Below are 27,846 nucleotides of genomic sequence, written 5' to 3' on the forward strand. Positions count from 1 at the left end.
AGCCAATGGACTAAAACACACACTGTTTTGGTAGTGACATTTTTTACATAAAGTTTCATGATTTAAAAATAAAATATAAAATAAATGTTTTTTTTTTAAACTTTACTTTTTAAAATAAATCAAAAATATATTTTTTAAAACACCAATGAAAAAACAAAAAAAAACAAAAAAACATTTCAATATAATTTTCACAAGTTTTCACAATTGAAATTTAGGGGTTAGGGTTCGGGACAGCCACCTCCCAATTGAAAGTACACAATAAATGATGATTTTATATTTATTAAACTTATTTATATTTTAAATATTATTGTGGGATTCAATAGTTAATAGAAGGATCTTAGTAAACATCTACAATTTGAATACTTAAATGCTTTTTAAATGTGTTTTTTGGTTGTTGGACAGCAGTTTGCACCAATTCTGTAGAATGGCCCATTTCTGTCAGGACCACTATCGTCGAATACGATTGACAGTTAGCATACAGTTTGGATTGGCGGTATGGTTCTGTTCTGGGCAAGAACTCCCTGCGCATCCATGCAGCCTAGCATGGATAAGAGCAGGGAGAGCAGCAATAACCCCCCTTAGGGGAAACAGAACAGAACCAACATGAATGTATTGCAGATGTCATTAATTCAAGATTTTAAAGTACAACATAATTCGAGAATTTATTCTGATTCAAGGGGAATCAGAATGCCAAATCCTGACTGATGAGAGGAGGAGCTGGGGATGGAGGAGGGTAATCAGCTCCTGAGAAACGCGATAGCTGCTGATAATACTGAAGGAGCTTATATATGTATACAATGATAGACGTCGTATTCCTATAGGTAGACGTGGATCAGCTGAGAGTCAGATGCCAGAACTGACGCTACGCTTGATATAAATCTATTATGTCAATCGTGTACTCTTAATACACCACATATCAGCTGAACTTGCCCAAAAATCTGTCACTTAGATTAAAAAAAGTGATTATGATTTGATTAGTGATTATGATGACTCTAAAATCTCTTTTGTAACTAAACTAAGTATGAACAACACTATTTAGCCCTCCAAAAACAGAACTATTTTCTGCTAGTGGGTAAACACAATCAAACTGACTCCTGTGACTCTGCCTACAGGACAGTCTGGGTGGGCGCGTGAGGCTAATGATCACAGGAGCTGCTCCCGTCTCTCCCACCGTCCTCACCTTCCTGCGAGCAGCGCTGGGCTGCCAGGTACACACACACACACACAGACTTCTGTTCTCATGCTATCAGTTCCCACATCTCATTTAAAGTCACTGTTTTTGTGTGTTGCTTATGTGTTAGTTTTATGAGGGTTATGGGCAGACAGAGTGTACCGCAGGCTGCACAATGTCACTTCCTGGAGACTGGACAGCAGGTAACACATGCAAATCTCACACTAACACACAGATATACCTGTTTTAATGAATACACAGCCTGTACTGTAACACAAACTCTCTTTATCTCTTGCACTCAGGTCATGTGGGAGCGCCGCTGCCCTGTAATTTCGTTAAGTTAGTGGATTTGGCTGAAATGAATTATTTTGCTGCCAATGGACAGGGAGAGGTAGGTCACCAGTTAAAATGTTGAATTTTAAAGGAATGTTCTTGGTTTCTTACAAGTTAAGTGGTCCCACTTTATTTTAGGTGTCTTTCATGTAAAATGCATAAAATGTGCATTGTATAAAAAATGTATTTAAATGTTATTATATAGTTAAATACACTTAATATAAAGTGGTTTCAATTAAGCTTTGTTGACAGCTTTTGTGGCATAATGTTAATAATGAAATGATTAATAAATCAAATAATTTAGGGCACGTTTACACAACAACGATATGCTTAAAGGGATACTCCACCGTCTTTTCATATTAAACTATGTTATTCCCTTAACTAAGACGAGTTGATACATACCTCTCTCGTCTCAGTGCGTGCACTCAATCGCTCTGGCGCGCGGCGAAACTTTGTTCACTCAGTTCATTCAATACGGGCCAAGCAGAGAAGCTACCAAACACCTCCACGTGTTCCCTATTTAAACACAGTTACTCGCGTAGTGTAACTCGACCTAGGACGGTGACACAAAACAAAACGTTGCGCTTTTCTAAGCGTGTAAAATGGATAACTATATTGTATGGCGGAATACCATAGCAAGCGCTTGTAAGCACTTCGTCTTGGCGGAGTAATATCTTCACCAGAGGGAGCGGGGGCCGGTGAGAGGATTTTTCACGAGTGAAGATATTACTCCGCCAAGTCGAAGTGCTCATAAGCACTTGCTATGGTATTCCGCCATACAATATAGTTATCCATTTTACACGCTTAGAGAAGCGCAACGTTTTGTTTTGTGTCACCGTCCTAGGTCGAGTTACACTACGCGAGTAACTGTATTTAAATAGGGAAAACGTGGAGGTGTTTGGTAGCTTCTCTGCTTGGCCCATATTGAATGAACTGAGTGAACAAAGTTTCGCCGCGCGCCAGAGCGATTGAGTGCACGCACTGAGACGAGAGAGGTATGTATCAACTCGTCTTAGTTAAGGGAAAAACATAGTTTAATATGAAAAGACGGTGGAGTATCCCTTTAAATCAGAGAAGTTTTTCCTTTGAGTTTTCCTCGTACAGGCGACACCATTGTCAAAACGATCCCCATTCACACGGATCCACGAAAACGACTAAAAACGCTGTATTCTGCTGCCAGGCCATTAGATGGCGATGAAACACTATAGACTGAACACGTAATGCACATGTGCATGACGTCATCGTCTTCAGAGATTTGCGTTGTTGTCCTTTACACGGATACCGTTTTCAAAAACTTGCACTTTGAAACCCGTTTTCAAAAGTTTGTCTGTTGTCGTGTAAACGAACGGCCAAAACGCAAAAATACTTTTTCGTTTTTAGTTGAAAATGGTGTTGTGTAAACAGCCCCTTAGACTCCTCCCTCATTTATGAATGAAATATTAACAGATGGAATGGCTAACTCCCAATATTTTTTTTACTTTTGTCATGACAAAAGCAAAGCAAAAATTATCATTTAAACCTACTTTTTTTATTTATAAAATTTTGAGTGGCACAATACCGCACAGTTTACTGGCTATGTGTGAGTGTGTGTGTGTGTCCTCCACAGGTGTGTGTGAAAGGACCAAATGTGTTTCAAGGTTACCTGAAGGACCCAGAGCGAACTTTAGAAGCCGTAGATAAAGACGGCTGGCTGCACACCGGTGACATCGGCAAATGGCTACCGGTGAATTCTACATTCTCTCTCAGCACTTCTGCTCCTTATTTACTCTCAGCCGACAGATCTTATTTTAGTCTCCCAGTTCAGTTCTAATTTTATCAACACCCTGATTTCTGTGAATTTTACCCTTGTTTCAGTGAATCCGATTCATTTTAAATGGAACTGACATCAACCCAGTTACTGACTCACCATAGTTGGTGACACATTATTCCAATAGTCCACTTTAGACATTCTACTAACTAAAAGTAACTTTGCAACTACTACTCAATTAGAGTATTAGTAGATTGTCTGCTTAATATCTGCTAAATCTTTATTTACTTGACTTGTAGTTGCAAAATTACTTAAAGTTAGTACAATGTCTAAAGTGGACCATTGAAATAAATTGTTACCTGATATTTAGTATTTATTTTACCCTAAGACCACTTTGTTAATAAAAAATATGTCATCTGCATTTACACTACATTCAAAAGTTTGGGATTTGTAAGAAATTAGTCTCTTAAGATCACCCGGGTTACATTTTATTTGTCCAAAAATATAGTAAAAACAGTAATGTTGTGAAAATATGATTACAATTTAAAATAACTGTTTATATTTACAGGAATTTCTATTTACAGGAATTTAAATATTGATTTCAAAATGTAATTTATTTCCGTGATAGTGAATCTGAATTTCATGACTTCAGTGTCATGTGATCCTTCAGAAATCATTCTAATATTGCTGATTTGATGCTCAAGAAACATTTCTTATTATTACCAATGTTGAAAACAGTTCTGCTGCTTAATATTTATTTATTTTTGTGGGAACTCTTCAAAAAAATCTTTAAAAAAAAAGAAAAATCTCACTCACCCCTAACTTTTTTAACGGTAGTGTATATTAATGAGTTATGAACGCAAATGACTGCTGGGAAAGATTGCTCTGAACACTGCCTTATTGCATTAACTAGTTCTTGACAGGAGTTAAGTGACTTCACACTTGCAACAACTTGACCAGGTTGCATTAATAAAAAATTTAAAGAATTAAAGCATATCACTTATGCACAATCTTCCCGTATTGTTGCAAAGTTTTTAATATTTTGAAGTTAATACTTGCCTTTCAAGACAACAGAAGCCTCCACTTTGTGACATGCATTTATGGTCCATCATTATTTCTTCCTTACTTAATTAGTGAAGCTGAGTATTTATTGTTTTAGAATGGAACTCTGAAGATTATAGACAGGAAGAAACACATCTTTAAGCTGGCTCAAGGTGAATACATCGCTCCAGAGAAGATTGAAAACATCTACATGCGTAGTGACCCTGTGGCCCAGGTCTTTGTACATGGAGACAGTCTACAGGTGAGAAACACACACAGCAGTGAATCAGAGTACAGTATATGCTATAAATGAGAGTAAACCCATTCTGGTACTCTTTGCAGGCATGTTTAGTGGGTATTGTGGTTCCTGATCCAGACTTTCTGCCAGGATGGGCAAAGAAAAGAGGCATTGAGGGCTCCTACACTGAAATGTGCAAATCCAAGGTAAACCACTTGTATAGAAAAAATACATTTAAAGGCACAATATGTAAGTTTTCGCCGCCATTTTCAAAACAATAACAAAGGCGAAGCTTGATGACTCTATGAAGGAGAGTAGGACGATGGGAGATGTCGTTTTCACCATCCAGAGATGTATGGAATTCACAAATCATGTACACAGATGATTAGTTTTTGTATTACCTGTACGTTTTATCACACTATTTTATGTCATTGTAATGAATTAGCTGAATTTTGAATGGGCTGTAATGTTTGAATGGCCTGTGCCAACCCTGAAGAACTGACGCCTGGTATTGTGTTTAAACAGGAACTGAAAAATGCCATTCTAGAGGACATCATTCGGCTAGGGAAAGAAGCCGGACTGAAGTCTTTTGAACAGGTGAATCTAACAAACACAATTCCATATAACTTCAACTCTGCCACTTATCACATTTTTACACAATTTATCAGTTTTTAAAGGTAGGGTATGGGATTTGCAAAACGGCCGGCAGATTTTGAAAATACACAACTCAAATGGTCCTACCTTCTTTCCTCCAACGCTGGCCATGACTCCACCCATTACTCTCTCTCTGTCTCTCGCGGTCACGCACGCGAGGGGGGTGGGGGGAGAGGGGTATGGTACGACCGTTTGATTGACGAACTTACTGTCCAATGATTCTAGGTGCTCTTGGAAATGATTGGCTGGAGTTTTTCGAGTCCTGCCCATTCCACAGATGATTAAATTGCTTAATTTTCAATTCAGTGCTTCTAACTCAGTGGCTGTAAGTGGGTTAGGAATAGGATTTCAAGTGATTTTGAAAAAATTGACAAAAAAGAGAATCACATACCCCACCTTTAAGCTTAATATTTTTTTTTTGTGAATAAATAATGATCCAGATATCAAAATACAAAAGTACTTGCGCAAGGGTTTTCAACCAGGGTCTGTGGAACCCCTGTGGTCCGTTAACTAAAACAAATACAAATATTCTACATAGCCTATTTCAAAATGTATTTCTAGATATGGAGAATTTATCTGATAATTATTATTTAATTTGTTATTAAATAATACTTGTAATAAAAACTTTAATGTTATTGATTTTGTTGCTTTTATACTGCATAAAAATAAATTTTATTTTTATAAATAACATTAACAAACATTATTACATTATGCAAAACTAGTGTTGACCTGATTTTTAAACCAGCTTCATTTTATTTTCCGGCAGAATAAAATGAAGTAATAATCTTAAAAATAATGTTAAACTCTCTGTTTAATAATTGTATTTTCATACTTTATTAATGATCAATTTATTTCTAAATGAAGTATGGCATTATTTACAAAGCAGTTATTTAGGAGTTGTCAGTGGTTCATAAGATCACTTAAAAAGTGTGAGTAAATGATTAATAAACTATTTAAATGTACATTCATACATCTTTTTATTCAGACATATAGTAATAGTAATAGTGTGTTACTAAATGGTTTATTAACATGTATTTCTACTGTAACTCGGTTAATTCAGGTAGTTATAAAGCATTTAGTAGTGGTCAGTTAACTATTTTTGTGAGCTTATCTAAAGTGAGGACTAGTTATGCCTTGTAAAGCATTTACAAAGGAGATTTAAAGGCTCAGTTAAATATTTCTATGTTCTGTATCTCTGTGTTGTGTTTGTTTCCTTTTTCTGTATAGATCAATGAGCCTTTAAATCTTCATTATAAATGCTTTACAAGGCATAACTAGTCCTCACTTTAGATGAGCTCACAAAAATAGTTAACTGACCACTACTAAATGCTTTATAACTACCTGAATCTACTACGTTTACTTACACTTAAGTGATCTTATGAATCACTGACAACTCCTAAATAACTTGACAACTTGTAAATAATGCTATACTTCATTTAGAAATGATAAATTGATCATTAATAAAGTATGAAAATACAAATATTAAACATTATAGATATGCTTCTAAATCAAGAATAAAGCATTTATAGCTGTATTTATAAACTGCTTATTAATGTCTATTAATGCTTTATAAATTATGAATGAACTGTTTACTAATGCTTAACTAATGATTAATAGCGTGCAGTTATTATAAAGTGTTACCATATTGGGGATATTTTAGATGCATATTGTTTTATTAGTAGAAGTATTAATACATTATTAATATTTTTTAATATATATTAGCTATACTATTATATATTGTTAACATTATCTTTACAGAATTCTTATTTTAATTATTATTCATAACTATTAATTATAATAATATTATTTAAGTGACTCGTTATATTTATATTACTGTGAAATGTAAGCAATTGTATACTAGTTGGTTGAGAGTTTAGATGGAGGGTTCAGAAAAGGTTGACAACCCCTGTAAAAGAATGACTGTGTATTCTTTTATATAATGTGTGTGTTTGTAGGTGAGAGACATTGCACTGCACATGGAGATGTTCTCTGTTCAGAATGGACTCCTCACACCCACACTGAAAGCGAAGAGAACCGAGCTGAGAAGCCGCTTCAGGGAGCAGACTGACCAGCTCTATGCCAAAATCAAAATGTGAACACTGAGAGTGACTGAACTAGAACACCCCAAAACACGCATACTTGCGATGTGTTGATGATTATAAAGGAGGTGCTCCAGTTCTGTCGTGATTGCATCAGGACCACTGCAGATGTTGATACTCTTGGACTCACTTAAGCCTAATTGAAGTACTTTTGTCATTTCTACCACTTGGAGGTGCCAGCGTCGTCTCTCAAAAGAGGTGAAGTACTGCCCCTCCAGCGAAGCACATACCGGACATTTCATGAGCTCTGCTGTTCATCCGTGATGACAATTCAAGCAAACTGGAAGTGAACCACCCCAATGCCTTAGGCCAGTGAATGCCTTGAGTCTAATAATCCAGAACACATGCAAAAAATATAAAACAAAATGACAGGCTGATACTTGTATGCCAAAAACGTGCTGACAGGTTTCTGATTTGTAAACCATGCGTAGATATTTTCAACAAAACCTATTTAAAATATAGTGATTTCCAATAAACTTATGTAAATGGGTATTTAAGTCATAATGCTTATTATTTAAATGTAGGATCCTTATTGTGTAACAGTGCTTCTGTTATGATAAACCATGTGTTGACACAGACTCATATTTCCATATCTGAATAAATGATTTCCACTGAAATTGACAGTATAACGACATCCTAAACTGGTTGTGGTTGATGCTCAGATTCAGCCCTTTGAAATCTCGGTCCATCTCAGATGTGCCTCTCTCATGGAGATTAAAGCTTGTATATAGGTTATCTATTTATGTTTTTGTACATCTTTTAATGTATTCTGGTTCATGTAAATTGTGCAAAAGTTTATTTGTAGCATGTGGGTGCGAGACAGAAATAAATTGATGGCATTGACTTTAATAGTGTTTGGGTTTGTTTTCTTTAACCTAGTTCCTATTAATTATTTTTGATACATACCTCAGTGTCTATATTTAGAAAATGTGAGTGTTGCACAATATAATATTGGTAATACATTTCCTCATTGGGAATTATTCATCAAACATCAGTATATTATATTATAGCATCTATTTGCAGGTGTTTGTAGTAATATAATTACTAAAGCATAACTACATTTCTGGTTCACAGACAGTGGAAAGTTCTCAATATTTCTTTCATTGGTGCTATTTTATATAAAAAAAAGATATGGGGCATATATGGGGGAAAAGATTCCATGATTACAATATGAAGTGTAGATAAAGGTCTACTCCATGACCTGCTACTAAGAGTGCAAGGCAAATGGCTAATTATTTTCATTAATGAAACTGAAAAGATAATGAGGCATATGATTGAATGGATGAGAAACTCCTTTTCTTTAGTTTACGATTCCGTTGTCACTTACTGTTACCTGTGCTTAGGCGATTGATACACCTGAACAAACCTTCTAAATGCAAACACCCTTCTTGTAATTCAGTAAACTGGTTTCACTGGCTGTCAGTGTCCTACACGCTATATAGACATTGGGAGCAGAAAACATGTTTTCACAACCTATCTAAATATTTGAGATAATAAGAGCTAACAAACACCCATTATAGATGCAATTGTTCTTTAGACAGACATCTCTATAATAATTTACAACCATCAGTTTTGTCTTCAAAAATGCCTTCTCAGTACTGAATCATTTTGAAACGTCGGTAACACAAACTCTCAGAATCTCAATTAAATATTGACCAATCATCCAGTGCACCACAGAGCTGTTTAATTACATATATATTCATGATTGTACAATAAACATGAAACATTTTCTTTCATGTATGCATAATTAGAAATTCATAACGTACCAAATGCATGCATGACCTCAACTGAAAGAATTCTTCATGACAGTGACTTTCTCAGGTGACTGATGCTGACCGTTACAACAAAAAGAGTGTTGACATTTATGCACTTACAGTGATGGTTTGGACAGTCGTTGCCCCACAGATTTCAACTTTTAGACCAAAATGTCAATGCATGTAGACAATTTTCTGTGGTAGTGGACTGGATGTCACTGATACCTTCCACAGCTTAACTTCATGTAACAAAGTATGTCTGTAAATAATGCATTTATTGTGTCCCAGTGGAAAACTACACATTACATTTCAGAAGTTATCAAAATCTGTTAACATGGCTCAGTGAGAAGCACCAGGAGTAGTTCTGATTGTTGTTTGCTTTTCACATTAAAACAGGCACACTGGTTTCCCTTGAATTTAAAGTTATCTCACCGTCCATTGCTTTAACTGATTTAATGCCCACCTATGATTCCCATTTAGTCAAACTAGTGCAATAACACATTAAAGTTTATCAAAGTCCCTGATTACTGTAATTCTGCCACCTTTTTTTTAATTCATTATTATTATTATATTTTTTATTAGAAAACCAGAGGCAAGCGACAAGTAAATGGTATATAGTCACAAGATGAAAAAGACCTGAGCACCTAATTTTTTACGTACAACACTTTAAATGCCATTTAGACTTGAAAAACATCAACAATAACCGTCCTGAGAGAGAAATCCCAAACTAAGCATGTTCAGCTAATGCTTCTGGTAAATAAGTGGATCTGAAAAAGAGTTTCCCTATGTAAAAAGTGTCTTACACTTTTAAACTCAACCCCTAAATCTATATCATACGCCTTAAAGTTCCCTTGTACCTTCAGGGATTGAAGTACATCTCTTTGGTGAGCATCGAGACAATGCAGGGGATTTGTTTCCTAGCGTCAAAGTCAGGCATGTTGGAGGTCGACTCAAAGTTGTACGCCACTTTATGGTTGACCCTGGTCATGATCTGCATGAGCTCAAGTTCCTTGCCATACTTTGCCATCATTTCACAGAGAGACTGAATGAACCATGAACCGGTCATGGTGTTTCTCCAAGAGTAGTAACCTGACAGAGAAAAGAAATACATTAAGAAACATTTCATGCATGTAAATTAGGGCTTTCAAAATTAACACGTTATGGCATGCGATTAATTTTTTCAGTTTAATGTGTTCATTAATGCAGCATTCGTTTTTTCCCGCCATCCTTTAGCTAGCGTTACATTATATAATCACGCCCCTTATTCATGCAAATGCTTTTAAACCATTCAAGCGTGACAAGAGCATCATTACTCTAAACTTCAATTCCACATAATGCTTCAGAAATCCTTCTTATATGCCGATTTAGTAGTGTACATTCATTATGTTTGTGAGAGGTGTGCTTTGTGTGTCTGCACCTGGTACTGTAGAGTATGCATAGAGGAAGTCTGCCTCCACAGGTATCCTAACTGGACCGTCTGAGCTGCTACTGGCGTCAGCCTCCACACCGGGATCCAGCTCTGTACCTCTACAAGCCTGGATAATTCAAGAGTGGAAAACAAGCACTCTGAGCCAGCTCATTATAAACATCAACCCAGAAAACACACACACATAAGATGACAGCAGAGATTCAGGATGTACCTGTATGAAGAAAAGTTTAGGCTTTCCCACAAGCGATGGGCAGTGGTCTCCTCTAAACAGGCTAGTTAAGGACTTTAGCTCCAGAGAACCATCAGTGCCAAAAAACACCCCCTCGTCTCCATGACTGAGCATCACACACACTAATGAAGCACAGCGACTGTGGTCGTCACGGGCAACTGAGAGAACAACAAACAGCCATGTTACAATTGGTCACAATTCAAATGGTATAAAAAGTATAATGTTCAATTAACATAACATTTGGGTATTGGCAGCTGATTCAAATACATTTGGTAATTTTTCAGTTATAACATCAACACGCTTTTTAAATAATTACTTAATGCCCTGATCGCAATAACAAGAAAACTTGGGATTCTAAGATTAATCTACTGATATTGAGGCAGAAAGCTGAGAGACAAGATATAAAAATTCATTTAAGGTTTGTGCAGACTGAGTGTAATATGAATACACCATACCTGCTGTTAAAACCTGCTTAATCTGCATTACTGTCTGGTCATTGTAAACTTTCACAGTGTATCCAAGCTTTCGAAACACATTCATTACGTTTCCTGCATCTACATCAGTGCCATTGCGTTGGTTCATGCCTGTAGGAAGTGAAGAACAGGTAACCATCACTCTATTACACATAACAGATTCTTTTAAATGACTTAAAAAGGTTTAAGATTAGAGAAACATAATATATTCATTACATTGTTAATTGATATTAGTGATTCACACTTTCACAGTATGGCCATCAATACTATGGAAACCTCGCTTCTCCATTATTCGTCTTTTTTTATTTATAAATCATTACTATTGGTCACCCTTTATGTCTGTCTGTTGGTATAACATTTAAAACCAATCATTTACAAATGTTGATTATATGTGTAAAAACCATATATTTTAGGTTTATTGCAAAATATGCATAAATTATGCACATTCATAGTGCTTTATGGGAGTAGGCGGAGCTAAAGAGCTATTTTGGAGCATGTTGCTTTTTTCGACTCTCTGATTGGTGCAATTTTCTGTACAGCATCATAGGTGCACACAGTTTGAACAGTCTCTGCTTCACTGCTTGTTTGCAATGCAAGGGTAAATAAAGAATTGGTTCTTTGACTTTGAATAAGTACAGCATTTTCTTTACTCAAGAAACACTATACATATATAAAGGCTAATGTTTTATGTATTTGAGGAGCAGAGAAGAGTGTCGTAGTCTAGCATTTGTCATCGAGTCATAGCCAATACTGTCATAAATAGCCACTTCGTCTTTAAATACACAAGATTTTGGCCACATGACAGAAAAAAACTGAGCGCCCACATAGCTACATTAAACTTTATAAGTTGAATATATGCATAATATATGCACTTATTGCCTCAGATGCGGTCGGTCCAATGACGGACAAAACATGTATGTCCGAAATCCACTGGTCAAAAAACTCCTAACTCCATTTGAGCTTGATTTTCAACAATAAAATGACACATGCAAGTGTCTGACCACATATAAAATCATTAACTTTGACAGCGCAGTGTTTAATTATTTTAAAAATATGGTGTTTTTTTCCTTTTCCTGAAAAGTAGTGTTTTTGGAAATACAAGGTTTCCACCTGACAACGATGATATATATACACAAAAGCACACACATACACACACACACACACACACACACACTCTACAGGTAAAAAAATAAAAAACTGTTAAGACAGATATTAATTTTGGGTTCATCTAAAGATTACATTTACATATTCATATTACATAATACATGTATATTATTTTATTTATTGCATGTATAGGCCATAACATTAATAAATAGTCATACACTACTAAATTTGTTCACTGTTCCGTTCATAAGTAAATGCATTTCAACAATCATCTGAGTTTGATGAGCATTCAAATTGACAACTTTCACAAAAACAAGACGACTGACAAGTGTTACCTGTCTTGCGATCAAAGTTCTTGTTGTTGATGATGACACAGTGCCCGATGTTGGGGTAGTTCAGGCTGTATCTGAAGACATGTGACTGACCCTTAGCATCCACCTGCACGGGCTGCAGTCCAGATGCCACATCTGTACCAGGACTGGACAAACAGATGCATGAATCAGTTAGATGAAACTGTAGCTACTATTATGGAAGACATTAAATGAGATTAAGCAGATGTTTGTATGGGTCTGTTCTTTACTTCCATGTTTTATTTATTTAGCAGTAACCGTAATATTCATGTTAATGGATTAAACTGATAATAATCATAAATATTAATATATAATAATAAACGTTAAATACAACCCTTCACGTTATTAGGCCTAAATGCTAAAATAAACAAGTAGAAACAAACCAGTTTATATATTTAAACACCATGGTAACAAAAAAGAAAGCAATTGTTAGGGAATTTAATACTGTTTTTGAACTGCCATTCACTTCTGAAAGCTGCATAGCAACAGTCGTCAATATCATCTTACTCTGTTGAAGCCTCGCTCCGCGCGTCAACGTAGTCTCCGTTCATCTCCAAACGTTTAACGATCACTCTTAAAGACAAAAAAGGTTTCCTCTTCACCAGGAGAAGCTGTTATAAGTGTAACTGGAGGCGTACAACGCGTTATAACGGGCTTTCAGCAGAATGAGCACCGAACCAGCATGTCGGATGTATTTTCTTTGTTGTTTGTTGTTTCGCACGACTAGCCAATGGGAAGCTGCGAAGAAGAAAAAAACAGAAATAAGACTTAGGACAGTGTGCTTTATTGAACAATATATAAATGCAAAAGGCAGCGTTAGCAAATATATTAACTAGCAAAGTCAAATACAGTATTAACATAATGGCTGTGTTTCAAAACCTAGCGAGCTATCTTCCAGCGTGTTGGGCGTGTTCCAAACGTGCAAGTTCACAAAGTGCCCAACAACGCGGTCAAGGTTTAAAGGTTTAAAGACACACAGCCATTGCAAAGAAAGTCAAGTCCCGCTTGCCCTGCTAATGCATCACAAAATACATTTGAGACATAATTACAGCAAAGAATGAATGCCTATTAAATTAACTATTCTAGTAACGTTACTGCTACACAAGTAAATCCACAATTTTACTGGAATGCAGAGAGTCTATTTTAATAATAAATTTCATACTATTAAAACTATGCATCCGTATGCATGGCGTTTCTTTGTCTGCTTTTGGGCGTGTAAACGGATAACAAGTAAAGACTGACATAAAAAACAACCCCTAAAACATTAATGTCGGAAAAACAATGGCAACTTACTGACCAAAAATTGGAGAATGTCCTGTAACTGACAGCTTGTAATGTACAAGATTCCGGCGACAAAGCGGTTATTGTGCATCCAGGAAGTGTACTGAGGCGACACCTCTAGCTCTACAATAACTCCAAGCCCTTGCGCTTGGCTATTGCGCTTCAATATCGCCCTCTGCTGGGTAGATGTCTTCTATACACACACATTCTGCCACATGAACAGGAGCCTCTGAGTTCTGTCTGTCTGCATACTGTATAGCCCCTTACACAATTGCGTACAGAGCCATTTGAACTATGCCCGTTGATCACGACTCTTGTGAAGTAGAAAATACAGGGCAGACTCCCCAGACTAATGTCAAGTCTTAAAAGATTGAGCTTGGTCTGGTGATAGCCAGACTAGTCGAGGGCCAGAGTTGAGAACCCCTGTCTTATACCCCTGCCATATTTCTAACCTTGATTATTGTGAGAGAGAGAAAAAAAAAAAAAAAAAAAAAAAAATCATCCCTGCTGCACAATGTAGGCTACATTGCATTATGGTGATGGGAGTGGTCCTGTGTTTCTACAATGCAGTTTTATAGGCGTTTCTCAGACTTGCAGCCTTTGGTACGACTGGGTACAATAATTTAAATAAAATTATAATGTGCAGGGATAAATTATTTATAATAAATTATTATTTGTAAGAGTCTGTCGATTTAATAACGCGATGCTTCAGAACGCTTATGATTCTGCGTCATTAAAGAAGAGAAACGATGCACTCACGAGATCCATGCTTGTTAAGACTCAAGACGTTCTAATAACATCACAATTGCTTTATATTTTTATCCTTACCTGATCCCAGCGTGGTGAGCATATTTTACTGTTGTTCCTGAATCATTTGAGTAATTTTTTTTATTGAGTAATTCTTAGACATGTAGCCTACAGCACTTTGGCCAACTTGTGTTGTTTTTAAATGTGCTTAACAAATAAATGTTGATTGATTGATTTGTAGTTCATGTTAAAGTTTATTGAGATTACTTTTTGCATCTAAACGCCAAATGTGACGCCGTTGTTATTTACTCATGATTATACTCACATTTTGGGTTCTGTTACAAAGCGAGTGTTCTAAATATGTTTGTTTGTGTATTTTGAGATATTTGAGGCTTAAGTAAATGTTGGCTTTGAATCACGGCTGTGATCTTGCTGAATCATAATGTAAAACATCCTGATCATAATGTGATGTGTAACAGTCATTTATGTGGAATAACTAATTTTGTAATCTGATTATATATTGTTTTTCTTTGTTTTCAGGACCTTTCAGGGTCAGGTGCTTTCTCAGGGGACTTGACTGAGGCAGGAGTGCTTCCACAGGGGACCTGGCGAACGCAGGTGCTTCCTCAGGGGACGCAGTGGGCACTGGTGCTCATTTTGGTGTCCTTGCAAGCATAGGTGGTGGTCCCTTGGGGGGCCTTGCCAGCAGCCATATCACCCTGTAGCCCAAGACTGGTTGCCCACTGAAGCTAAGCAGGGTTGAGCCTGGTTAGTACCTGGATGGGAGACCTCCTGAGAAAACCAGGTTGCTGTTTGAAGAGGTGTTAGTGAGACCAGCAGGGGTCTGTGTGGGTCCTAATGCCCCAGTATAGTGACGGGGACACTACTATCAAAAAGCACCGTCCTTCAGATGAGACGTTAAACCGAGGTCCTGACTCTCTGTGGTCATTAAAAATCCCAGGATGTCCATCGAAAAAGAGTAGGGTAACCCCGGTATCCTGGTGAAATTTTCCCATTGGCCTCTATCAGTCATGGCCTCCTAATCATCCCCATACTGATTGGATTTCATCACTCTGTCTCCTCTCCACCAGTAAGCTGGTGTGTGGTGGGCGTTCTGGCACAATATGGCTGCCGTCGCATCATCCAGGTGGCTTCACATTGGTGGTGGTTGAGGAGATTCCCCCTTCCATGTAAAGCATTTGAGTATACCCAGAAAAGCATTATATAAATGTAACAAATTATTATTATTATTATTATTATTATTATTAAGGGCAAGGGTGTCAAGATGACATCCCTTGTCACATGCTGTCTCAAATGGGATCATCAGTTTTCTCCTAAACGGGAGCCTGGCAGGCTTGGGTGCTTCCTCAGGGGAGGCAGTTGGCACGGCTGCAGCCTTTTGCGAAGAGTTGAGTTCCTTATGCCAAGTTCACTCTACAGAATTTTAAGCCCGATTTGCAAGTCAACAAGCTCCCTGACAGGTCGGGCTGTGATTGGGGCAAATCTGAAGCTGGTTGCCTTAGTTTTATAACTAATTAATTAATTAATAATTAATTAATACATTTTATTAAAACTGAAGATACTTTACAAACATCAAAAACGAATATCCATTTGAATTTGTGGTTGTTTTACACCGCTCTGTTAGATATTATCTTAACCCTCATGTGGTGTTCGAGTCATTTTGACCCGGAGAAGATTTTCTTTTTCCCGAAAATACTAGTTAATGTTATCGCTTTGGACTGAAACTTAGTGACTTGTTTCACAAATGGTATAAATACTTCTGAAATGTTTTGTGACAATTTTCTTAATTTTTTAGGGGGGGGGGGGTTGTCACCTTGTCACTCTTGTGGTGCTCCCGGTCAAAAATGACCGGACTATAAAAAATAGCTTATAAATCTCTCATTATACTATATTTTCACCCAATATTGGATTCAATCTTTTTGTCAACTTGTTCTCTTTCAGTTAGGACTGGTTTTATATTTCTATTTGCATCTGATTAATCGTAGGCCTCATTTATTTGATAGTAGGCATCTCATTTTTTGAGTAAAAAAAACATTATTTTTGAATAATTTTGGAAAAATAAAATAAAATCTGAAGAAAATTGGCACTGTTTATCACACTAGTCTACTTTAATTTTTCACCAGGAATTTTGTTTTGAAAAACTTTTATTTTGTACAATATGGCACATTGTCACTCTCGTGGTGTTCCCGGTCAAAAATGACCGGACTACAAAAAATAGCTTATAAATCACTCGTTATGCAATATTATCACCCAATATTGGATTCAATCTTTTTGTCAACTTGTTCTCTTTCAGTTAGGACTGGTTTTATATTTCTATTTGCATCTGATTAATCGTGGGCCTCATTTATTTGATAGTAGGCATCTCATTTTTTGAGTAAAAAAAACATTATTTTTGAATAATTTTGGAAATATTAAATAAAATCTGAAGAAAATTGGCACTGTTGATCACACTAGTCTACTTTAATTTTTCACCAGGAATTTTGTTTTGAAAAACTTTTATTTTGTACAATATGGCACAGAGTTACACTTGTGGTGTTCCACTGGGCCATTGAGGGCCATTGTGGGCCATTGTTTCAATGGGACATTGAAAGTGAATGGGAGAGACCAATGCAACCAATGAATGGAACAACACAAAATATGTATCATTTTAAAGCTTAGAATCTCAGCTTTTTAATGCATCTAATCACTTTGATCAACTCCTAACGAGTGCTGAGTTATCACTCTGAAAACGGAGTGTACCCCCCGCAGGCGCCACCTAGCTGCGAAATAAATAATCATAATATTTTTTAAAAATATTACCTTGATCAACTTAAAATAGGTGTCATTTGAAAGCTTAGAGTCTGAAATTTACAATGAATGTAGCCAATTTGATAAACTCCTAAGTAGTGCTGAGATATTTGCTGATAAATAGAAGAAAAAAAATCATAATTTATAAACTACTTTTTTGTATTACATTCAGCAATATGTCAAATACATCATACAGCTCAGATAGTCCTGTGTCATATGTCATTTGAAAGGTCTCAATGTGTAGAATACAACAAGCATAATTGTTTCAGGCTTTTTACTAAACTTGAGCGAGGTTTTTGTAAAAGAAGCCCTTTAAGAGACCCATGTGTAAACCATATATGGATGCTGAATTTTAGACACATTTCCGCTCGTAACTTCATGAAACATGCTCCGATTGTGGAAAATGACACATCGTTATTTACAGCAGATGCTTACAATTAAAATGAGTCCAAACTCAACATAATCCATCACTCAGAACTAAAGATATTCCTCATGGAGTTCTAACACAAAAAATACCATAGACGCACAGACTCATGTAGCCAAGCAAGGTAGCTTAGACTTGGCCTTTTTACTCGTATCTTCATGAAACATACATTGATCATGAAAAATGGCACATCGTTATTTACAGCAGGAGCTCACGATTAAAAAGAGCCCAAACTCAATATATTCCATCAATCAGATCTAAAGATATTCCTCATGGCGTTAGAAAATGCCACAGACGCACCTAGCCAAGTATATACTCATGAAGCACTCGCGTTTGGTTTTCGCTTATAACTTCACGAAGCATGCACAGATCGTAGAAAACTTTACATCATTATTTTCAGCAGACTATCACGATTAAAAAGAGCCCAAACTCAGCATAATCCATCACTCAGATCTAAAGATATTCCTAATGGAGTTGTAACACACGAACCCCAACAGGCGCACACAGAGTCTTGAATATAGATGTAGCCTAGCACTTATGTCGCGTTTTAACTCATAACTCAATGAAGCATGCATAAATTGTGGAAAATGGCACATCATTATTTGCATGAGATTGTTAAGATTAAAAAGAGCCCAAACTCACCATAATCCATCACTCAGATCTAAAGATATTCCTCATGGACTTCTAACACATGTCTCTCCCATTCACTTTCAATGACCAATTGAAACAATGGCCCTCAATCGCCCAGTCTAACACCACAAGTGTAACTCTGTGCCATATTGTACAAAATAAAAGTTTTTCTAAACAAAATTCCTGGTGAAAAATTAAAGTAGACTAGTGTGATCAACAGTGCCAATTTTCTTCAGATTTTATTTAATATTTCCAAAATTATTCAAAAATAATGTTTTTTTTACTCAAAAAATGAGATGCCTACTCTCAAATAAATGAGGCCTACGATTAATCAGATGCAAATAGAAATATAAAACCAGTCCTAACTGAAAGAGAACAAGTTGACAAAAAGATTGAATCCAATATTGGGTGATAATATTGCATAACGAGTGATTTATAAGCTATTTTTTGTAGTCCGGTCATTTTTGACCGGGAACACCACGAGAGTGACAATGTGCCATATTGTACAAAATAAAAGTTTTTCAAAACAAAATTCTTGGTGAAAAATTAAAGTAGACTAGTGTGATCAACAGTGCCAATTTTCTTCAGATTTTATTTAATATTCCCAAAATTATTCAAAAATAATACTTTTTTTACTCAAAAAATGAGATGCCTACTATCAAATAAATGAGGCCTACAATTAATCAGATGCAAATAGAAATATAAAACCAGTCCTAACTGAAAGAGAACAAGTTGACAAAAAGATTGAATCCAATATTGGGTGAAAATATAGTATAATGAGAGATTTATAAGCTATTTTTTATAGTCCGGTCATTTTTGACCGGGAACACCACGGGGGAAATTGGGTTGTGAACACCACACAAGGGTTAATAAAATTATAACAAACCAGTGTTTTTTTCCCCCCCGATTAACTTGCATGCAGGAGGAATAAAATTTGCCATGATCCCAGAATATACAGAAAGATCATTGCGTAGTATGGCATGACAGCTTGTTATCATTAAGCACAACAGATCACTTAACCAAACTTAACCGATAGGCAATAAAAGCACATTTCTAATACAGGTTAAATAATTATTTTAGCAGGTAAAAAGTGCACATCAAAATGCATTATGTTTCTAGTTGCCAGAATAAACCCACAACACAATAACATTTAATGTTATTATTAAAATGTTTAAACTTCTAAAATAAAACCTCATGATGTTCTCAATGATTTTAAGAGGAAAATGTATCATGGATTTATGCTTTAGTGTAAAGTTTTTTCTCCTGGATAAAAACAACAGATGAGATCAGTAAACTCCTTGACATCAGAACAACATCCTTTTATTACAAACATGGTCCTCAGGTCAGGTAGTTTTGCTCTCAGGTCTTTTATGGTTTTGTTTTGCCAACATCTATCTTTTGACAATTGTGTTGAGTGAAAGTGTAGAAGCGGACAAGAGCATCTTTGTAATATATAATGAAATAGTACACTTTGAATAGTTAATCAGAGAGCCAAGGTGATATAACTGTCGATCTCGTCTTAACTTCTCATGGCTAGAGGGTTTAGTTGTCTACTTTGATCCAGATGTTTATCAATATTGCAGCAAGATAAATAATATATAATGAATGCTGCAATATTTCAAAAACACTTCTTTATTCTTGGATATAGTGTACAATGGCTTTACAACAATCAAAATGTATTTATATTGAATGTTTTAACTGTCCTGTTATCTGTGGAGATCTGTTTACGTTGCACGTAATGGGTGGTATGATTATTTTGGTAAATATAATTTGTGGACATTTTTGGTATATTATGATTTTTTTTTGTGCTTCGAGATTAAGTAGGCTACAATTTGCGTGCAAAAACGTCAAGCATTTTCCTTCCAGGACAGTTCTCAACCACACTGTAAAACTAAAGGTGCCTTGAATATCCTGTCAAGTGCTCAAGGAATTTCAGTGGTGAAGCCTGTAGTTTTTGCAGGAACTGCAGGGATCCATTAAGCACATTGTATTAATTTCTGAGATTCTGGAGTTCATTACCATGAAATCACAATAAGATGTACAGCCTTGTGAAATGTCAGAAGTAAAGGTTAAGGATCTATAAGCTATAGGGCCTTAGCTGCTCTTGTTCATTCATCAAAAGTGAATGAAGACTGAAGCTAAACTTTGAAGTTTCACTTTAAACCACCCCACCCACAATAAAACCACAATACATTCCTAGTTTTTAGAGCCCGTACAATAGCCATGTGTGATGAACAGACAAAAATGTAATCCGTTATTCTCTGAAAACTTTCCCACATGCTGCAGCTTTCAAATCTCATTCACTTTACTTAGATAAATATGACAGGTTTGGAGTCAATAATGCATTTTACAAGGCATTTTCTCTCTGTCTGAGGGTGAAGCAGGAATGAAAACCTCTTGCAGACCTAAAAATCACTGAAGTGCCAGGATCATGTACCACAAATTAACTTTTGAGAATTAACACATCACAGATTGTGGATCGCATTTTACAAAATATCCTAACTTTTTGGAAATGGGCTATTTTTCCTCTGTATTCATTGTTATTTAGCCTATTACTAGCATTTTACAAGAGTATGTATTCAAATGTATATATAATATGCAATAAATAATTCTTATTTTGTATTTGGTTCAGTTTTTCCAGTGTGTTTATTATAACTGAAAGTAATGGTAACCATAGTACCAACAAGAAATGTAATAATAATAATAATAATAATAATAAAATAAAAAACAAAATTGGTTCCTGCAGGCACCCAAAGCAGTTCCACACATGGGGCCTTAACAAACTACCAAGGGGGGCAGATGACTTAAAATTATTTAAAACTAGACAAAAACTATCATGAAAATGGGCTAAGCAACTAAAAATCAAGACATTTCTTCACATATTGGAGTGGTCGAAAAGGCTGTTCTTTAGGGATTGAGTGTAGTGGAGGATATTTAAGCTAGCCTGGTAATACCAAACTCTGCTACTTCGCTTTGCTTCGTAGACAGTCTGGCATATCATAATTAAAAAGCGTTCTTTCTCGCGGGGGGGGTTCTTGTCTGAAGTTTAAAATCATTGGTTACCCGTAAGCCAATCACATAACGTTTGGTTATGGCGTGTGTTATGCGCATGCTCAGCGTTCGAACCGGAAAACAGGTATAAACATTTCCGGTTTGCATTACCGTACTTATCTGCAGCAGTAGGTGATCTCTGAGGTAACTTATTTTGCGCTTTTTTTAGAATACAATTCTTATTTCTGTTTTAATTAAAATGTCACGAATGCTAAAGTATCAGAAATTTTTTTTTTATAAAAAAATAAAACGCAGTTTTCATTTGATTGTTTTAATCGTCTGCAAGCAAATATAAAAGGTTAAACTACTATGATAGCATACAAGTCTAAACTAACTTACAGTTAGCTAACTCTACATCGGGTGCCATTAGCAAAAGCTACATATACTAACTTACATACCTTCATAATCATGAATAAATGAGGAGGCGTAAAAACTTAAATCCTTTATCTAACGGAGTACTCGGGGCTCTGGAAGTCCGTTTGGCAATACGATGTACATCTGAAATGGATAGAATGGGTAGCTCCTGTAAACACCGGCTATAAAAGGTCGCCACTCCTACGCTGTGTTTACCTCAGTAGCTGACGACCGGAAGTAGTTATATGTGTTTTGTAGAACCCGGAAGTATGTTGCGCATAACCCCTATTGGGCGGTTTTGCAATCTATTTTGCGGGCAAAAATGGGTTTGGGCGGGTGGATAAAAATCGGGCTGGTTTCGGATCAGTTCGGCGGGTTCACACCCACACTACGTGCCCCCTAACCTCACAACAGACACTCCTTCCCACTACCTTCAGTGATGCACGCGCCTTCTGTCAACCTCATCTATAAGCAAGGGCAAAAATAAAGCAATTTAATTTGAATTAATATCTGTAATATTCTGTAATAAAAAAAAAAGATTTTAAAATCGTTAAAAAAAAATTGCGATATAGCCTACCTAACGTTAGGTGAATCGATTTTTTTCTCCCAGCCCTTATATGCATGTTTCATGTTGCCATTTGAAATAATTTTTTATGTCCATATATCCACTCAATGTTTTTATGTTACTGAATGCTTCCAAGCGACTTTTATTGACAGTAAACAGACTCATTGATAGCCTAAGTTGGTCGCATTATTTTCCGTAACATAATAGAATAGTCTGACTGAGGTACAGCCTACTTTTGCGTTCATTTGAATATTGTTTCTAAAATCGGATAGGCTAAGTCGAAAAATGGGTAATTTTAAAGCTTGTTAGTGATTTCAATGTGTTTAAACGAAAAACAAGCCACAAAAAAAACTGGGCGGTTTTTTGTGCATTCTCGCGGTTTTTGACGAGGTTTTGGGCTGGAAAACCTTGCTGGCACCTGGCAACCCTGAACACATGTATGATGCGAAAACAAAACCATCGAGCGAAATACCGGAGTGAACATGGCTGTGAACAACTTTTGCAGATTATGTGAAGTAAATCTACGCATCCACGGTACAATCAACGTCTACGTCACGGCTCTCAGCCCGCCCTCTGTTTGTTGATTGGCCGGCTGTTTTCAGGCCGGAGGAAAACGGAAAGCTATGACGCTGTCTCAGACTGAGTACAGAAGCGAAATGAAATTGAGCGGAAGTACGAAGTCTGACGTAGTCAGGCTATATTTAAGCATCAAAGAGTAGAATAAAGTTTTGATTAATCTTGGATCAGATATATCAGAATACTGATCAATAAGGAGCTTAGATACTTTCAATACCGTATCAAGGAATTTATCTACAAGATGAAGTATCTGCTGATGATGTAAGCAGTGAGATGGCTTGTTTAGTGTTATCTCCTTCAGCTGTTCTGAGCAAATGTTCCTGTTATATATATACTACTTGCAATATTTCATCTAAAATAAAAGTTACTTGTTGAACTGTCACATAAAGAATTATAGCCTAACACAATGGTTACATGCTTATTGGTTGAACTACTGTATGAAAGCAATATTGCTTTTATAATAGCACACACACCCGGGCACAAAATGATATTTTTTACCAATCATCTGGTAATTGTAATATGAGGATATTAACTCAATATCATATTTTCGAACAATAAGAACTCAACATAAACTGGAGGTTGAATTCAGTGTTTCTGGTCTTTTTGTTGTCGCATTATAATTTCAACTTAAACAACAAGTTCATTTACTTGATAAGCAGCCATAAAAAAAGTGAGGCACAATTTCACAAAGCTAGCATATTAGCGAGTAACATAATTCACGAAAATCCTATACCTGTCAGAAACTGATTTATGTTCATTTTTTGTAGCCTATTGTATGAAGGGTTTTCAAATAGTGTTTTGTGAGATTCATCCATACAAGTGCTTTAGAATCTTTAAAATCAAACCTTTAACAGGAACTTTTCATCTCAGATGTTATATAGCGATCAGTAAACAACTGCAATCCAATTATTTTCATGTCATAATGGCGCTGTTACAATCCATTGGAAAGTAAAATAAACATAAAAAGATCATTCAGTTTCCCTTCTAGTTTCTAAATTCTGCCTATAGCTAATATAATGTCACTGTCTGACACAAATGATGCATCTGAATTGCTATCAACACAGCATGTACGACTGCTCTAATCACAGATCAACACATTCAAGCATCAATCTCCCTTTATACAAGTGCAGTATGTCAAGTTCAATATCTGAATTGTTCAATATCTGAAAAAGTAAAATGCATGCAAGACAAACGCCCATTTTAGAGAATAATTTATTGCCAGTAGTAAAGCAGTTAAGCTAGTGGCAGTATTTAATAAAAATCATAAAACAAGACCATAGCATTGCTCACACACACGCAGACCCTGAAAAAGTCACATGTCTGTGAATAATCTCGCACTATAAATATATTGTGTCCCATTTTCATGGTCAAAAAATAAAGATGTTCCAAAGTCACAATTTACAAACAACAAATTTAAAAAAAAGAAAAAGAAAACATAACACATCACAAGAATATGCAGACGTCAATCAGATGATCCTTTCAGAAATGAACGCGTGTTGTGACGATCACACATTCATATCCTTTACACTATTATTTATTTTTATTTTTTTAGACTCTTTGCTTGTGAAGGAACATACAGTAAGGCTGATAATGACACACCATTTGAGTTGGTATACTACTTTTTCCTGTCTTTCTTTTTTTTTGGAAAAGAAAAGCAAAAAATATCTACAGAAACCTAGTAAAACCTTGAAATCAAAACTGTACATTCAAATTTACATTACAAATGACTGAGGATTTGTATAAAAAAAACAGTTTGCATGGTTATATCTATGCAAATACAGATATCACCTTTGAAATGATTTTTTTTTCTCTCATTATCCATGACAAGTATATCAGTTATAATTTTCTGGGTAACTTGTAGCCTACATCTCAGCATGATCTTGTGCATGATGATCAATGTATTATTTAACGGCACAGCCAGGTCTAATGCTCTCTCCAATATTGTTAAATAATAATAATAATATTAATAACAGCCCACAAGAGCTACTGAAGAGAACTCATGTTCAAGCAAGTCTTTCCAAAAACCCCTCTTCAGTGAGATACGGATGTATACGGAGTGTGCGTTTGGATGTTTGGCATGTGTATTAAGTGTAAGACTACGTTTGTGTACCGCGTATGTCGTGTGATTATGGTTTAAACACAGTCAGTATCCTGTAGCAGGGTTTCATTTAGGCACTTTTGATACTTTTGTGTTGGATCCAGTGTCAGACTTCAGTATGCTGCTGCTGCTGCTGATGCTGAGAGTCCAGTGGCGGTATGATGAGCCTCTGAAACTGTGCTTCCTCCTCCTCTCCGCCGCTCTCGTAATCGCTCATCATCACTTCGGACTCCTCGCAGCAGGCGGACATGTCCGAACAGGACGCCGTGGACGTGTACAGGGACAGTGACATGTTATCGGCAGCAGGGGGGTCGAAGTCGCGGCCGTAGCCCAGTGGGTATCCTCCGCGCCGGTATCCTCCGGTGGAGGATGATGTGATGGTGCTGGTGGGGTTGGTCTGGGGTTCGGGGTCTGAAGAGTAATGGTGGTGGGGTAGGAATTGGGTGAGGCTGTAGAGTTGGGGTAAGGGCGGGCGCTGGTGTACTACAGACCCTCCGGGACTAGAGGGGGCGCTGTTTAGTGCCCGCGTGGTGGACTGCAATGTGTCGTAGCGCTCCCCGTACTCCGGCACGGGCGGAGGAGGGGGCAGGTCATCGTGAGAAGGAAAGTCGTCGGGTGGAGGAGGGAAGTCGCTTTCGATGTCGTATCCGCCGGGATAGTAGTCCGTGTCCAGCAGGGTGGGGTCACTGTAAAGGGTGGGTGGGGCCTCCACTACCTCATACTGAGGGAACTCCTGAATTCCAGGAAGTTGAACGCTCGGCATCCAGTCAGATGTGTCCCAATGATAGCCTGTCAGATAAAAACAATAGTAAACATCACAGTGGCAGGCCACAATTTAAAAAAAAAAAAAAATCTTGTGATTAGATTGGGGTCACACACTGAAGAAAGGCTGGGGTCAATTCAACTTCAGAGGGGTTGATTTTAGTTTTGAAGTCAACATGAAATGGCATTCAGAACCTGTTTTACGTCTGTCATGTGAAGTACTGAAGTATAAATCATCAGGAAATTATTGAAATGATAACCAACACTTTTTTTTAAGCTTCTGTCATTATATGCTATTATTGCCATGACCTTTATTATACTAGTATTAAGTGGCAAAATGTTCACTAACTATTCAAAATTAATAAATAATAAATTAAAAATAATTGTAAAAAAATCCTATTTGTTAAATAATAATAATAATAATGAAATAGACTCATGTTGACTTTAAAGACGCGATGAAACGGACACACATCTGAAAATAATGGATTATCAAAAACAATCTTTTCATGCTATTTTTTTTTTGGTCAAATGACAATTTATTCTGTGTAAAAAATTGAATTGACTTCAACCCTTTTCATAAATCACTCAAGTTAATACAAGCCAGGTCATTTAAAACCAACAGCATGCAACGTCAGTATCACAACAACACAATGCAGATGCATTCAGCTTAACACTATTATTACTGGAGTGCACACAAATATACACCACACATGTGCACACACAATAACTCAGAATATGCCTACATATTCTATACACAACCTTGACAGAATATGACAATTAGTCAGTACTTTCAAAGATTCATTTTTACACAATATATTATTAGGAAAAGTCTTTTATGGTTGTTATTATGTGGTTTGGGGGAATTTGAGGAAGACATCACTAAGTTAAACTGGGAACAAAAGCAAAAAAACAAAACGTTTTTAATGCTGTGACAAAAATCGCACAAAACTACCAAAAGAAAGTTGATTTGAAAAGGTGAGTTGATTTGACACTATTTTTGTCACAGATTTGTGGACATGCAGTTTTATATAGAAAGGGTAACCAAGCCAAAACAAAAATATCAAATTTAAAAGGCTTCAGGCAAATTGTACAAAAAAAAATAAATCACCTCTTGGGTTCTTGTGTTCATGAGCCGAGAATGACTCTTTAGAGGAAAAGCAGACAGAATTGCAAAGAAAAGAGAAAGAGAAAATGTCAAATACAAGGAGATCAAAGAACACTGTGGAAAAAAGAATGCAAGAGGATGTGGATACAAATGAAAGAACCATGAAGGTAAGAGATGATCTTCATGCCATTTGCTTGCACAGAAACATTGTTTCATATCACAGATTGGAGGGAAAGTGAAATCAGTCTTGGCAAGATCGTAATTTTCCATTTCAAATTAGCTGAACACTCATCAAATGAAGCACCTGATTGGCTAATGAGGCATTTGATAGAAATTTTCCAGATGTGATTAGTCTTTTTTAATCTCTCTGTCTCTGTAGATGTGGTATGAAGAAAATGGCATTTTGGACAGCTAATAATCACCCACCAAACACTAAAACAGACACTCGATAATCAGCAAAGAAGCAGCAAAAAAAAAATACCTTCTTTCTCCACCGAGTCAACAACAGAGCTGACAAGGTGGATTACTGTCACTAGGGAGGCTTGTAAGAAGGGCAGATAAAAGAAATCTTAACATTAATTTTTCAGAAGTAAACATGACAGGAAAGAAACACTAGAAGTCAAGACTGCGAGGGAGAGAGGAAACAGAGACAAAAACGTTTCTTACGATGAGACGTTGCATTCTGACATCTGACAAAACTGATGGATTTGATTTCATTTACCAGCACGTTTGAACAACAGATACCAACTCTGGTTTTATGGGATTCTGGTTTCTGACAAGGGTGTGATCTGAGGGATGGGTTAATGGCAGAGGGATTTGGTTG

The 27,846-nt window shown here is 36.5% G+C and overlaps 3 protein-coding genes across 19 annotated transcripts in view; 1 reads left to right on the forward strand and 2 right to left on the reverse strand.

Moving 5' to 3' along the window:
* acsl1a (acyl-CoA synthetase long chain family member 1a) overlaps positions 1-8,132 on the forward strand; it is a 33,121-nt gene extending 24,989 nt beyond the window's left edge. For all 3 annotated transcript variants that reach the window (XM_084097362.1, XM_084097360.1, XM_084097361.1), the window contains exons 14-21: positions 1,113-1,208; positions 1,302-1,374; positions 1,474-1,562; positions 3,111-3,227; positions 4,411-4,554; positions 4,635-4,736; positions 5,056-5,127; positions 7,140-8,132. In XM_084097362.1, coding sequence (XP_083953488.1) covers positions 1,113-1,208; positions 1,302-1,374; positions 1,474-1,562; positions 3,111-3,227; positions 4,411-4,554; positions 4,635-4,736; positions 5,056-5,127; positions 7,140-7,280 — 834 coding nt within the window. In that variant the 3' untranslated portion in view covers positions 7,281-8,132. The remainder of the gene's footprint in view (positions 1-1,112; positions 1,209-1,301; positions 1,375-1,473; positions 1,563-3,110; positions 3,228-4,410; positions 4,555-4,634; positions 4,737-5,055; positions 5,128-7,139) is intronic.
* An 813-nt stretch (positions 8,133-8,945) lies between these two features.
* Positions 8,946-14,080, reverse strand: casp3a (caspase 3, apoptosis-related cysteine peptidase a). Of its 2 annotated transcripts, none has more exons than XM_084094740.1 (7): positions 13,920-14,080; positions 13,130-13,360; positions 12,608-12,750; positions 11,151-11,279; positions 10,678-10,853; positions 10,455-10,572; positions 8,946-10,126 (listed from the first exon to the last, which is right to left on the reverse strand). In XM_084094740.1, exons 2-7 carry the CDS (start codon positions 13,171-13,173, stop codon positions 9,897-9,899), a joined length of 840 nt encoding a protein of 279 aa, XP_083950866.1. In that variant the 5' UTR covers positions 13,174-13,360; positions 13,920-14,080; the 3' UTR covers positions 8,946-9,896. The 2 variants fall into 2 exon arrangements, with proteins under 2 accessions (XP_083950866.1, XP_083950867.1); XM_084094741.1 differs by having other exon boundaries at positions 13,916-14,005.
* A 10,172-nt stretch (positions 14,081-24,252) lies between these two features.
* The window catches only part of fat1a (FAT atypical cadherin 1a), a 93,563-nt gene continuing 89,969 nt past the window's right edge, over positions 24,253-27,846 (reverse strand). For 3 of the 14 annotated variants that reach the window (XM_084106736.1, XM_084106731.1, XM_084106733.1), the window contains 3 exons: positions 27,505-27,564; positions 27,027-27,062; positions 24,253-25,945 (listed from right to left, as the gene is read on the reverse strand). In XM_084106736.1, coding sequence (XP_083962862.1) covers positions 25,263-25,945; positions 27,027-27,062; positions 27,505-27,564 — 779 coding nt within the window. In that variant the 3' untranslated portion in view covers positions 24,253-25,262. Of the gene's footprint in view, positions 25,946-27,026; positions 27,063-27,504; positions 27,565-27,846 lie in introns of those variants that run through there. The other 11 variants (XM_084106738.1, XM_084106737.1, XR_014605039.1 and 8 more) reach the window with 10 other exon arrangements.

The sequence above is a fragment of the Abramis brama genome, assembly GCF_963993115.1.
Source record: "Abramis brama genome assembly, chromosome: 2".
Lineage (NCBI taxonomy): Eukaryota > Metazoa > Chordata > Actinopteri > Cypriniformes > Leuciscidae > Abramis > Abramis brama.